Source organism: Pseudophryne corroboree, chromosome 4, assembly GCF_028390025.1.
Source record: "Pseudophryne corroboree isolate aPseCor3 chromosome 4, aPseCor3.hap2, whole genome shotgun sequence".
NCBI lineage: Eukaryota > Metazoa > Chordata > Amphibia > Anura > Myobatrachidae > Pseudophryne > Pseudophryne corroboree.
Window position 1 is genome coordinate 802717254 of NC_086447.1, and position 14818 is coordinate 802732071.

At 46.6% G+C, this 14818-nt stretch overlaps 1 protein-coding gene across 8 annotated transcripts in view; it reads right to left on the bottom strand.

Annotated features, from left to right (window-relative positions):
• PLEK (pleckstrin) overlaps positions 1 to 14818 on the bottom strand; it is a 513179-nt gene that overhangs the window by 100520 nt on the left and 397841 nt on the right. Inside the window, exon 1 of one of the 8 annotated variants that reach the window (XM_063918397.1) lies at positions 1851 to 2125. The exons of the other annotated variants lie outside the window; for them this stretch is intronic. Coding sequence (XP_063774467.1) covers positions 1851 to 1898 — 48 coding nt within the window. The 5' untranslated portion in view covers positions 1899 to 2125. Of the gene's footprint in view, positions 1 to 1850; positions 2126 to 14818 lie in introns of those variants that run through there. 8 annotated transcript variants of the gene reach the window in all.

Sequence of the window (14818 nt, forward strand, 5' to 3'; positions counted from 1 at the left end):
TTTTGTGTGACAGAAATGTTTGAAGAAATAAAAAGAAGAATAGGGCCATCAGTGACCCCTGCTTTGTGGTAGAGTGCACAGTCTTTCACTCACTTGGAAAGGTTTGGAATTCTCTCCTATCTCACTTTTCATTTGTGCTTCTTTTGGTAAGTGTATGTTTTGGTGTCCTACCTACAAAGTTATTAAAGCCTTCGAGCACACAAAAAGGCCACATACGCATCCCTTCACAGTCACGGTTAAGACAAAAATGGGGTTAAGTCAAGAATATTTTAGAAATGTAACATTTTAAATCAATAAAGTGAGTGAAGTGATAGTGAATGTTGGTCTCACTGTGTCGGCAAATCCCAATAAAGAAACAAAATGTTATTATGTCGGTGTTTCCAAAGCCTGGATAATGTTCAGGCATCTTCAAATGTTCATGGTGGACAATTGTGTCTACTTACACACCTAATGAAGCAATGCAGCTGCTGACATCTTGTCAGAGCCGGATTAAGATCATGGGGGGCCCGGGGTACTTAACAGAGGGGCCCCTATTCAAGAGGAGGGGGGGGGGGGTGAGTGTGTGTGTGTCTGTGTGTGTGTGTGTAAGTGTATGTGTGTAAGCAGGTCACAAACCAGACACAGCCATGCCACGATCAAACTGCTCTCCCGTCCCCGGCAACCGCATAGACAACTGAGCGACGGCTCAGCTCTCCAATCATGTATGGGTGAAGCAGCCTGCCGCTCAGCCATTGGGGCAGCCTACTTCAGTCATACATTATTGGACAGCTGAGCCGTCGTACAGCTGCCCTGTCTGTACGGCCACCGCTGCAGTGCAGACGGGAGCGCAGCACCACAGATCGGATCGGAAGAGAAATCCGATCTGTGGTACGTATCCCCAGGACCTCCCCCCCCCCCCCCCTACCCTCTTAATCCGGCTCTGGATCTGGTGTCACTTAAATAACCCTTATTGTTTCATTTGAACCAGGCAGATAAAAGCAAGTTGGTTGGCTAAGGCTTAGTACAGTATGTCCTGTGAGAGATTACATATATTATCCAGGCGGACGGGATACCGGCTGTCAATATCCCAACAGCGGCATCCAGCTCACCAGAATGCCAGCAGTGGGGTGAGCACTGAGAGTCCCCATGCGGGCTCGCTTCGCTCGCCACACTGCAATCTATTCCCACTCCTTGGGTGTAGCCCTGGTGCACCTGGATTCAGGCTGGTGGCATTGTTGGTTGGCGGGATTTCGGCATCGGTATCCTAAACAGCGGGATCCCGACAGCCGGCATTTTAACTGAATCTCCCTGTGAGTAATGTTAGAATATTCTTTCTGCCTTGTGAAAACATTATCACATTTTCATCACTTTAGGAAGATGGCCATTATTCTTTTTTCTAAAAGAGGCCTGATTGTGAGTCTCACGCAAGTCACAAGCTATGCCGGTTTTTCACATAGTTGGGAAATTATTTGCAGAAAGCGCTCTAAAAACCTCTATGGTGCATGTATTACACACAGTATACTCACTTAGGCGCTGTTGCCATGGGGACAGATGGTATCAGAAATGTGGCAGAAACGTAATGGGTGTTCCTGGGCAGTGGCTAGTAGCACAGGCGAGAATGGTCTCTCTAACTTCAGACTTGCACAAAAGCAAAACATTCATCTAGCTCCAAAAATAGCAAAGTGCAGAAGTCTTTCAGTGATGTAACCTATGTTATTAATGTTGGTCCCTCTAAATCTAGGTCTTTCCCATCTTTCTCAAATAGATGACTACTTCAGCACAAGTCATATACACAATAGGATTGCCCCCATTCCATTCATTATTTAGAAATACTATGTAATAACATCCTACATGTGCGGCTTGTTACTTACCTTTTTCACAAGATAGCCCTCTCTTATTTTCTCTGGTTGTCTCTCCATTCTTAGCTCGTTCTCACTGGACGTTAGATGACGGTTTCTGAGGTTGGGACATATATATAGTGCGGATCATTCAGCATCTGTTTCCTTGTAACTTTCACAAGACGACAATCGGCCAATCACATCCAGTGCTGATCATTTCCTCATTTCACATCTCCACAGCCCTGGCCAAAAGATCATTCTGCAAATTGCAGTGTGCAGTATTTGTGTGCCTTACAGATAAAACAAATGTGGAAAAAGTGACTGTGGTTATACCATGAATAAGGCGTGTTCACAAATGAATGGTCTATGTGAATATTTGAAGTTTGTGTAGTTTCTCACTAGCTGCTATTGAGGTTTCACACATTACAGAAACATGAACACACTCTGACAAGTTACACAGCACATAAAGCTGCATTATCACCTTAGTAGTGGCAGAATGGTTACGTTTGCAACTTTGAAATGGCTACGGAGAGGGGGGGGGGGGGGGGGTAGGAGCAGGTTGGGCAATCAGAAGGGGTCAATCCAATCAGCTGCAAAGGGTGTGAAGTGAAGCAGCCGTGGCTTGTACACGCCGGCCAGGGCAAATCTCGCACCCTTCACAGCCTGGATTCTGCCTGAATTCGCACTTTTGAGAGAGTTTGGGCGGCTTTAAAGTGCGCCTGCTGCCGCGATGATTAGCTGCAGCTATATCATCACGGCTATTTGGATTGACCCCATAGACTCCATGACTGCGAGCACAGTGCATTTCTCAATATTCCATTGCCCAGATTTATCATGCCTTGGACTGTGATAAATTGCACAGTAATAAAGTACCAACCAAACAGCTCCCGTCAGTTTTCAAACATAGGGGTATATTCAATTGAAGTCGAAAGCTGCAGTTTTCGACTTTTTTAGGTTGGAAGGGGTTCCGACCTATTCAATCTAACCCCAAATTATTCGACAAGTTGAGGATTTCAACTTGTCGAAAAGCACGTGGATCGGCGGAATAGTTGCCGATCCGCGTGCTTGTGTCGGTTTTGGTCCCCTTTTCGACCATCTCAATTCGACTTTAAAAAAAGTCGAAGTGAGATGCGGGAGCAGAGACGGGGAGAGCCGCGGGCAGATGGGGAGAGCAGCGCCGGAGGATGTATCACAGCAGCGTCCACCCGGCTCCAGCAAGCGAGACCTCGCTTGCTGGAGCCGGTTGGACGCTGCCGTGAGCATCGACTGTGATGTGGGGACGGGGAGAGGCAGCGACGGGGAGGGGGGGGCAGACGGGGGAGAGCAGCGCTACAGCAGCTGTAGTGCTGCTCTCCCCTTTCTGCCCGCGTCTCTCCCCCGTCTAAACTCCCGCATCTCAATTAGACTTTTTTTAAAGTGGAATTGAGAATGCATTGAATAGCCCAGGTCAGATCAATTCCGACAAATGAATGTCGGAATGGATCCGACTTCAATTGAATATACCCCATAGCCTGTAACATGGCAGTTAGGAGCTGATTGGCTGGTACTTTATCACAGTGCAATTTATCAGTCTCCAAGGCTTGATAAATCTGGGCTTATATCTTATAAATACAATCAATCCTTTAAAATACAATAGGATATAGCGACAATGAAAATAATATTACTTATTATCTCCATGAGAGAGGCCACATGTTCACTCAGGGATGGGCCTCTTTTGCTTTCTTGTGATAACACCCCTTCACCTCTGCTTTCTGCACACACCACCTCTGTTTGACTCATGCATGAGGGGATGTACTGTAGGCTTCACTCACTCCTACTCAAGACTTCTCGTGTTTGCTATTAGTTTCCACCTCTCTTACCTTCCTTTTTCTACTGCCTGTGTCTGATTATACCGAAAAAATTAATCTATTTAGTCACGTAAATATCTTGCAATTGCTTCATTCTGTTCTTCGGACCTGTCTTGTGCATTCCCCGAGAACGGTTACTGCACAGGGGGCCGCACTGACTGACAGAAGGTGAAGGCTCAGTTGTAATACCTCTAGAATATAAACTGACCTTTATCCAGATGCGCACAGTCTAACAGCCAAGCGCTGCTCATTAGTAGGGATGGCAAGTAAAATACTCCAGGATGTAGGTTCTAGTCCAAGTCACAGCATTTCAGCAGCTGATATCATAGGAAATGTAGTTCATCCCCGATAGTGAAATATTACAAATTAATATTGCACATTCTTTTTTTCTAGTTGTGTCATTTATATAATAATAATTATGGGTGTAAGGAAAATGCTATATGTAGAATGTAAATTTTTTGTGTTTGGCCCATATTTCTTCACCTGCTCCCAAACCCTCTCAGTCTTGGTCCATGTGATTATCTCCTCATTATACAATTGCTACTGTGTCCTAGTGACAGGAGTGGGTGTAATATTATTAGGAGCTCCTCACACCTAATAATGTTAAACCCACTCCTGCCACTAGGACACAGCCAGCAGCTGGTGATAAATGTTGAACGAAGACAAAGGGTATAAATCCACGTGCACGTATATCCTGTATAGGGCTATACACACTAGAAGATATTTTTCAAAGATCTGAAAGATAACGACGATTGTGAACGATATATCGTTCACATCGTCTAGTGTGTATGGCCCTCCAATCAACGATGCACGCACCCGCGCTCGTTGATTGGAGGTCGGCGGTTGGCCATGCTGCTTGCTCAATGTGAGCAATGTCACTTGTGACATCACTCATCACGGCATGTGTGTACGGAGCCACGATGAGCTATGTGCACAATATGACATTGCTCCCCTCCAGAAGCTCCCTCCCCTACAGCATCTCCCTCCCCTCCAGCGACTCCCTCCCCGCCAGCGGCTTCCTCCCTGGCAGCGGATCCCTCCCTGACAGCGACTTTATTCTAGCTAAGCCGCTGACGGGAGCCGCTGACCGCTCAGCGTCTCTGTCCACTGCCTCACCAATGAAGTTGTAAACCCACTGTGCCACCAACCCACTATGCCACCAACTTAATATAAGAATAATTATAATGGGTTCAATATTTTATATATATATATATATATATATAAATATATATATATTAGGTGATTCATCGCGCTGTCGCAAGGGGCTACGTCCCCTTAACCCTTGCACGCCTTTCTGGCATTCAATAATTGTATTATATGGAGTATTTCCTGCATTCCTAATTTTGTTAGTGGTTAAATATTGTAGGACGAAAGGGTGTTCGATGGTGAAGGGGGCGTAGCCCCCTGCGACGGGGAGTGGGGGCCGCAGATGGGGTCTGGATGGGCTGTGGGTGGTGGAGGGGCGGGGTGCCGTGGGTGGTGGAGGGGCAGGTGCGGGGCTGTTGAGGATGGGGGAGGGGTTCCGACGGTGCTGTGGATGGGGAAGGGTGCCGCGGGTGGTGTAGGGGGTCCTGACCCCATTTTATTCCCCACACACAATAATGCCCCTTACAAATGATGCCAGACAGTAAGGCTTATGAGACAACTATCACATTACGCCACACAGTATGAGCTGAAATTCACATTACGCCACACAGTATGAGGCGAAAATCACATTACGCTACACAGTATGAGCCGGAATTCACATTACACAACACAGTATGAGCGAACATTCACATTACGCCAGACAGTATGAGCTGAAATTCACATTACGTCACATGGTATGACACAAAAATCACATTAATCCACACTGTATGCGGTATCCTGATGGCCTGGGACTGACACAATAGCCAGCCCTCCACCCCTGCCCGCCACTGTCTGGCCTCAGTCCCAGGGGCAAACGTAGGATTTTTAGGTCGGGGTTTCCAGATGTGAGATATAGAGATATAGATATCTATTTAGAGAGAGAAAGGCATGGAAGGGGGGGCACAAGGAGAGGTAAGAACAGCGAGAGGTGCATTGAGACAGAGGGGGGGCATGGAGAGAGAGAGGAGCATGGACCGAGTGAGAGGCATGGAGAGTGGGGGGCATGAAGGGTGAGGGGGCATGAAGGATGAGGGGGCATGGGGAGAGAGAGGGGCATGGACAGAGAGAAAGGCATGGAGAGTAGTGGGGGGCATGAAGGGTGAGGGGGCATGGGGAGAGAGAGGGGCATGAAGGGTGAGGGGGCATGGGGAGAGAGGGGCAAGAAGGGTGAGGGGGCATGGGGAGTGAGAGGGGCATGGGGGGGAGATAGAGAAAGGAGCATGGGAGGGAGGGAGTGGGAGAGCAGTTTACCTGTTAGTTGAGAGGAGGCTCCGCGGACCCTCCACTCAGGCGCTTTAGTGGGAATTGTAGTGTCTCCGGCAGGGGTCACCGCCGCAGCCGGGCAAGAGACGCGGGAGGAGAGAGAGAAATCAGAGATACAGGAGCCCCTCCTCCTGCATCTGAAACTCTGTATCTGTAAATCCGTGCTGCCAGTAGCGGAGTTACCAGTATGCGTGTTGACCTCGTGGGACGTGCAGCTGGAGGAGCTCTCAACTCAGGTAGTTTGGGCAGCGGGCTACTCTCTTACGCCGTACTGCATCAGCCGCCCCCACCGCGTATTTGCTTATCTCCCTGGATAAGCAGAGATGCGGCGGCTGATGCAGTGCGGAGAGGAGGCCGCAGCCCAGACTACCTTAGCTAAGAGCTCCTCCAGCTGCGCGTCCCGCTACAGCCAGTGTGGGATAGAATAGGAGTCAGGACTGAGCAGCAGGCGTAGCGTGTGGGGGTGCTGGACTTTAGGTCCTCCCCGTGCGCACGCCTATGGACCGTGCTCCTCATTGCCCGTGGGTGCTCAGGCCTGGGAGCACTCATGGATATGTTAGCCCAGATCTGTGACTGAGACTCCGCCTAGCGCTGTGACTCTGCCCAGTGTTATACACACAGGCAAAGAGTCACAGATGTGGGCTAATATATAGGAGATATATATATATATATATATACACACATGTGTGTATATATATATATATATATATATATATTGTGACAAGAACACTGGGATAGTGTTTGAGGGCAGGTATATTTGTCCCAGGTTCTTGTCTTACATGTTTTAGAAAATGTTAACTTCTAGGAAAAATGCTTTTTGTTTTGTCTGAACCTTTTCAGTTTGCTGTAAAAGCTGGGTAAAGGCTCTGAGAGAGAGATAAGGCGAGTTCTAGACATTGGGCCCAGTTCGGGTCTTTGGCCTCACAGAGGGCTAATCAGGGTTTCAGCTGTGTAAGTGTGTTATAGTGCTGCTAACCTGATTAGTATGGGCAGACTGCCTGGGAAGGCTGCAGGATCTGTGTGTGAGAGACACGCTTTCTGATGCAAGTAAGCTATACAGTATGTACTGAAGAACTCTGTGTTTTGTTTAGTGACAGTTAGGAACATCTTATGTTTAGTTAGTGCCGGACAGGCAAGGTATTTTTATTTTGGGGTTTGTTTTATTTTCTGTTTCAATAAAACTGGCCGGGGTCAGTTGTACCAGAAACTGGACTTGTGTTGTTCCTCAGCTGCTGCGTCCTGCCATATTCCCCAGGAAAAGGCACCTTGCACCCCTACAGTGTTACAACTTGGTGGAGAATGCGAGCAGGCCGTTCTGCGCATAAGTGAAAGCAGCAGCTTTGTGAGGCCTGCAGAAAACGGTGGTTTATGCAGATACAGCCCAGTGTGAAGTTACTGAGACTCACCCCTGAGGGTTTGATATATGTCCTGGGTGAAAGCAGCTGCAAAGCCGCCTGAAAAATCTGTTGACATGGAGGATCTGCTTAAAGCCTTGCTGCAAGCTACAGCGGCTCAGCAGGAGGCCAACCGACAGCAGCAGGTGGCAATGGAGGAAAATAGGAGACAACAGCAGGTGGCAATGGAGGAAAATTGGAGACTACAGCAGGAGGCCAACAGACAGCAGCAGGTGGCAATGGAGGAAAATAAGAGACAACAGCAGGCAGTTGTTGATGAACTTTACAGGCAACAGCGTCAGGATAGAGAGGCCTTAGCAGAAGTGGTGCAGAGACTTGCAGCTCGGGTTGGAGATGTGGCCGTCAGTGCTCCAACCAGCTCTAGTTCTATACGAGCCAGTCACTTCCTGCAGAAAATGACAGAGGCTGATGATGTGGAGGCCTATCTGACCACGTTTGAAAGGACTGCCGAGCGTGAGAACTGGCCGAAAGCACAGTGGGCCAGTCTGCTGGCACCTTTCCTGTCAGGTGAGCCCCAAAAAGCTTACTTTGATTTAAGCCCTGCTGAGGCTCGGGACTATGATAAACTAAAGACTGAGATCCTGACCCGCCTGGGAGTCACGCTGTCAGTACGAGCACAACGGGTGCACCGTTGGCTGTACGCCATGGAGAAGCCTCCGCGCTCCCAGATGCACGACCTTATTCAGCTAACAAAAAAATGGCTGCAGCCAGAGACATTAACTGGTCCCCAGATGGTGGAAAGAGTCGTCATGGACCGCTACTTGAGATCTTTGCCCATGGTCCTGCGCAAGTGGGTGAGCCATGGAAACCCGGGTACTGCTGACCAATTAGTGGACATGGTAGAGAGGTATTTGGCAGCAGAGGAACTACTGATGACCACCCAGCAACCCATAGATCCTCGACAGCGCCCTTCAGTAAAGACTGGTAAGACTGTTCCGTGGGAAAACGTTGCTGGGCGGTTAAGAGAACGCAAGGCTGGAGAGACTGTAAACACTGGCCCTGGAAACAGGCCAATGGGGCTAGGACGGTCTATGCTGCCCAAATGGGTTGATAATCGTGTGGTTAAATGTTTTAGGTGTGGTATGCCAGGTCATGTTATTGCCAATTGCCCAGTCACGCAAGAACCCATGCAATGTGATGCTGCCTTTGAATGTCGCAGAATGTCTTTCTTTGCTAGGTTAGCCTGTACTGTGGTACCTTCACCTGAGCTGGAAAAACAAATGTGTGATGTGTTCTTAGAAGGTAACCGGGTAGAGGCCTTGCTAGATTCAGGAAGTTTAGTTACCCTCGTGAAAGCTGGGTTAGTGAACCCCTTAAAGGTCCAGCAAATACCTATTGGGGTAACTTGCATACATGGGGATACCCAATATTATGCCACTGCTGAGGTGAATATAGAAACTTGTTGTGGGTCAGCAATGGTTAAAGTGGGACTGGTCCCTACCTTGGTGCATGAGGCCATAATAGGGAGGGATTTTCCTCATTTTTGGAAACTGTGGGAATCACGGTTATCAACAGATGTGAGAAGTAAAAAGCCAGTTGATAATACCGGTGATTTTATGGATGTACGTGGGTCTTCGGAACTTTCTGGCCCTTTGCCTTTTGCTAGTTTGGCTGGGGAAGTGACAGATGGGGAGTCCAGTGAGGACCCTCTTGCCGGGAACAGAGACATAGTAGTTAGAGCTGAAAGCGTGCCTGACCTGGAGGTAAAGAAGGATCTGTTTGCGTCTGAACAGTTAAAGGATCCTACCTTAATAAAGGCTAGAGAGAATGTTAAGATTGTTAATGGGGAACCTGTGGTACCAGGTGACAGGGTTACGTATCCCCACATGGCCATCTGTAATGAGCTCTTGTACCACATTGTCAAAAGGGGTGAGGATGTGGTGGAACAGCTGGTAGTTCCCCAGCCTTATCGGAGAACGGTACTAGATTTAGCTCATAGTCACGTTACCGCAGGACATTTAGGGGCAGAAAAAACCACTGAAAGAGTTTTACAAAGGTTCTTTTGGCCAGGGGTTTATAAAGAAGTGTCTGAATATTGTTCTTCCTGTCCTGAATGCCAGTATCATGCCCCTAGACCCCATTTCAGGAGCCCACTAGTTCCCATGCCTATTATAGAGGTCCCGTTTGACAGAATAGCCATGGATCTCGTGGGGCCCTTGTTAAAGTCTGCTCGGGGCCATCAGTATATCCTGGTAATTATGGACTATGCCACTCGATATCCTGAGGCTGTCCCTTTACGCACTATCACAACCAAGGCGATAGCTAGGGAGCTGGTGCAGGTATTTAGTAGAGTGGGAATACCAAAAGAAATTTTGACTGACCAAGGTACTCCATTTATGTCAAGGATCATGAAAGAATTGTGCAAGTTATTTAAGGTCACTCACCTCAGGACGTCCATCTACCATCCCCAAACTGACGGGTTGGTGGAAAGGTTTAATAAAACATTAAAAAGTATGTTAAAAAAGGTTGTTGAGAGAGATGGGAAAAACTGGGATTGTTTGTTGCCCTACTTGTTAATGGCCATCAGAGAAGTTCCTCAGTCCTCTACGGGGTTTTCTCCATTTGATTTGTTGTATGGTAGACACCCCAGAGGGCTGTTGGATGTTGCCAAAGAGACGTGGGAAGGACAGCCCACTCCTTATAGAAGCGTTATTGAGCATGTAACACAAATGCAGGATAGGATTGCAGCCGTGGTACCTGTTGTCAGAGAGCACATGGAACAGGCCCAAAGTGCTCAACAGAGGGTCTATAACCGGAGTGCCAAGATACGGGAATTTGCTCCTGGAGATAGAGTTCTTGTTTTGGTACCCACTGTGGAAAGCAAATTCCTAGCTAAATGGCAGGGTCCATTTGAGATTAGGGAAAAAGTGAATGAGGTTAATTACAAAGTATACCAGCCGGGAAAGAGAAAACCCGAACAGATCTACCATGTTAACTTAATCAAACCCTGGAAAGATAGGTTGTCTCTGTCAGCGGAGCCTTGCCCTTCGGTGTCTTCACCCCGGTTGCTTCCCGCAGTGAAGGTGTCAGAGACATTATCAGCTGATCAGAACAATCAGGTTAAAGAATTTCTCATCCAAAATAGGGAGGTATTTTCAGAACTGCCTGGCCGAACGACCATAATAAAACATGACATTGTCACAGAACCAGGGGTCAGGGTTCATTTAAAGCCATACAGGATTCCTGAAGCTCAGCGAGAAGCTATTTCTAAGGAAGTTAAAACCATGTTAGAACTTGGAGTCATAGAGGAGTCTAACAGTGAGTGGTCCAGTCCCATAGTGCTCATCCCGAAGCCCGACGGTAGCATACGCTTCTGTAATGACTTTCGTAAGTTAAATGAGGTGTCCAAGTTTGACGCATACCCCATGCCCCGTGTGGATGAGCTTGTAGAAAGGCTGGGAACAGCCAGGTTTCTCACCACATTGGACCTGACCAAAGGTTACTGGCAAATACCTTTATCTGATAGCGCCAAAGAAAAAACAGCCTTTTCGGTTCCGGAGGGGCTGTACCAGTATAAGATGTTACCCTTTGGGTTGCATGGGGCTCCAGCAACCTTTCAACGGGCGATGGATAAAATTTTGAGGCCCCATAGAAAATATGCAGCTGCCTATTTGGATGATGTGGTAATTCACAGTACAGACTGGGGGTCACATTTGGTTAAAGTACAAGCAGTACTGGACTCAATCAGAGAGGCAGGGTTAACTGCTAACCCAAAGAAGTGCTGCCTCGCAATGGAGGAGGTCAAATACTTGGGCTTCACCATAGGCAGAGGTCTGATTAGGCCCCAATTGAATAAAGTTGATGCTATTCAAAACTGGCCTCGTCCAGTGAATAAAAAACAGGTAAGGGCTTTTTTGGGAATTACTGGGTACTATAGACGGTTTATTCCTAATTTTGCGACAACAGCGGTGCCGTTGTCAGACCTTACCAAAGGGAAGCAGTCAAATGTGGTGAAATGGAACCCTGATGCAGAAAAGGCGTTCCAAGCGTTAAAAGTGGCTTTGTGTTCACAACCGGTGTTGATAACACCAGATTTTTCAAAAGAATTTGTGGTACAGACAGATGCCTCAGAGGTTGGGATAGGTGCTGTGCTGTCCCAAACCAGAGATGGGGACGAACACCCTATCATTTATTTGAGTAGGAAACTCAATGAGCATGAAAAAAGGTATGCCATTGTGGAAAAAGGAGGCTTTGGCCATTAAGTGGGCACTAGATACCTTGAGATATTACCTCTTGGGTAGACAATTCAGACTAGTGACAGACCATGCCCCTTTAAAATGGATGTATGTAAATAGAGGCAAGAATGCTCGTGTAACTAGATGGTTTCTAGCGTTGCAGCACTTTAAGTTTACTGTCGAACATAGACCGGGAACACAATTGGCCAACGCAGATGCATTGTCTCGCATCTTCTGTTTGGGGGCTACAAGTGTTCCGGCCCCTAGGTCGAAACAGGGGAGGGGGATATGTGACAAGAACACTGGGATAGTGTTTGAGGGCAGGTATATTTGTCCCAGGTTCTTGTCTTACATGTTTTAGAAAATGTTAACTTCTAGGAAAAATGCTTTTTGTTTTGTCTGAACCTTTTCAGTTTGCTGTAAAAGCTGGGTAAAGGCTCTGAGAGAGAGATAAGGCGAGTTCTAGACATTGGGCCCAGTTCGGGTCTTTGGCCTCACAGAGGGCTAATCAGGGTTTCAGCTGTGTAAGTGTGTTATAGTGCTGCTAACCTGATTAGTATGGGCAGACTGCCTGGGAAGGCTGCAGGATCTGTGTGTGAGAGACACGCTTTCTGATGCAAGTAAGCTATACAGTATGTACTGAAGAACTCTGTGTTTTGTTTAGTGACAGTTAGGAACATCTTATGTTTAGTTAGTGCCGGACAGGCAAGGTATTTTTATTTTGGGGTTTGTTTTATTTTCTGTTTCAATAAAACTGGCCGGGGTCAGTTGTACCAGAAACTGGACTTGTGTTGTTCCTCAGCTGCTGCGTCCTGCCATATTCCCCAGGAAAAGGCACCTTGCACCCCTACAGTGTTACAATATATATATATATGTGTAGGTACTATGGACGGACCGGCACTCTGCCCCTCAGTAAATAACACCCCGGTGCCTTCTGGAATAAATGATGCAGACGCCTTGTTCAAACAGCAGCGGCACTCATGGGATTTGTAGTCAAATAAAACGTGTATTTCACATCAAATAGCCGACGTTTCGGGGCACACACGCCCCTTTGTCAAGGTGAGAAACATACAAACAATGAATAAGTGCATACCTTTATATTGTGAAGAAGCCCGCCAGTGCAATCTGTTCGGATCAGCGCCACGGACTTCCGTCTCGTTGCTGGTCCTTCTCCTATGACGTCACCCGCCCTGCGCCGCCTGGTCGTCTTAGCAACCGCGACGCTGGCTGGCCCCGTCATCCACATAGTGTACATTCCACTCTCCCCAAATACCAGATTCACCCAGTGATTCTCCTACAACGACAGGGACCCTACACCTTATAGAGACAAGACAGACGCTGAATAGCAATATATAATACATACTTACATTAATAGCATATTAGAACTATGTGAAGATTAAGTTGGAGACAGGACCTGGATAATCTTTACCTTTCAGGGCACCTCGTAATGTACAATATCGGGACAGCGGTGTTATAATCGGGAGTCTAATATTCTAGTGAAGCAACTCATAAACCACTAATTTATATAAACGTGATGGTCCTTATCCAAAAAACCATCTGTAAACCAAAATATGCGTGTTATGTATGTTATACACTAAAGTGAAAGGAGCAAGGACAAACTCCACACTTATACCCAATATGAACTATTGTATATAATTTAACCTACGAGTGAACTATCCTAACAAACCCAACCAAACTGAAAAAATTATACGTGGAAGATGATGGTGATCAAAACAGACACCCTTACATTACTATCGGCTCCCAATGTATCTACCCCAATATCTCCCTCATAGACAGGATGGAATAAAAATTTATTCTAAAAACATAATAAAAAGGTTTTGGAAATAATCTAGAGGCCAAACTGGCCTTCAATATGTTAAAAATCCAAGCAAACCCTATCAATAATTCATAAAGATCCATCCTTCCCGTCCTATGGGACCCACATCATTACTACTACTCCATATTACATTATAGCTGGTACATTATCCAAGTCCCATGACCAACCCTCTCCACACACATGTGGACACCACAGCTAACCCACTAAAAATAAATACTATATGAAAGCATCTGTGCAAATCTATTCACTATATGTGTTGACCATCCTCGGTCATACTGAACTGTATTCCTATTAAAGTCTATAAAAAGACGTTCCATGAAAATTTCTCGTTCAATCCTCGGGGGTTGATGGTGTCTAATTCATGAATCCACCTAGATTCCACCTGTAGCAGTTTGCGATCTCTGTCTCCTCCTCTGATGGTCTTGGGTACATGATCGATAATTTGGTGCTTCAAATCATTCAACGTATGTCCAGCCTGTATAAAATGCCTGGCTACCGGTTGATCCGATTGTTTTCCTGACAGGGCCTGCTTAATGGAGGACCTATGTAAGGCCATTCTTTCCCTCATTGTACGGATGGATTTACCCACATAATGGAGTCCACATGGACACGAAATCAAGTATACTATATGTGTCAAAGTACATGTCAATACGTGACGTATTTGATAAGTTTTATCTTTATGTGGGTTTTTGAAGGATGAGCCTATAATCATACTGGTGCATGTGGTACATTTAATGCACCTATAGCACCCCGGCTGTTTACTCATGAAGGAAGAAGGAGTTTTAACTGTCGCGGCCTGAAAACCTGTGATATCCGCATGTACTATAACATCCTTTATATTACGGCCTCTAGAAAAGCACATCATAGGGCGTTTGCCTCTAAACCCCTGTAATGAGTTATCCGTTGACACAATGGGCCACAATGCCCTAGTTGCCCTTTGAATGACTGGGCTGGCAATATTGAATTTGTTGACGAATGGAATAATCTGTTTGTCATCCTTAACGGATGGTTTCAAGTTCAACAAAGTCTCTCTTGAGATCGCCATGATTTCTGCCTTCTGGAGTTTTAATTTTTGTAGATCATATCCTCTGGCCATGAATTTAGTAATCATATTATCCAATTCCTGATCCAGAGTGGAACGGTCGCTTATAATTCTGGAGGCTCTGATCATCTGCGATCGAGGGAGTCCTTCTTTCAGAGGTTTAGGATGATGGCTATTGGCTCGAAGGAGCACGTTTTTGTCCGTGGGTTTGGAATAAAGGCTGGTACTGATTCTTCCATCCGTCAATGAGACCTGAACGTCTAAATAATTTAAAGAGGTTTCACTAACTTGATAGGT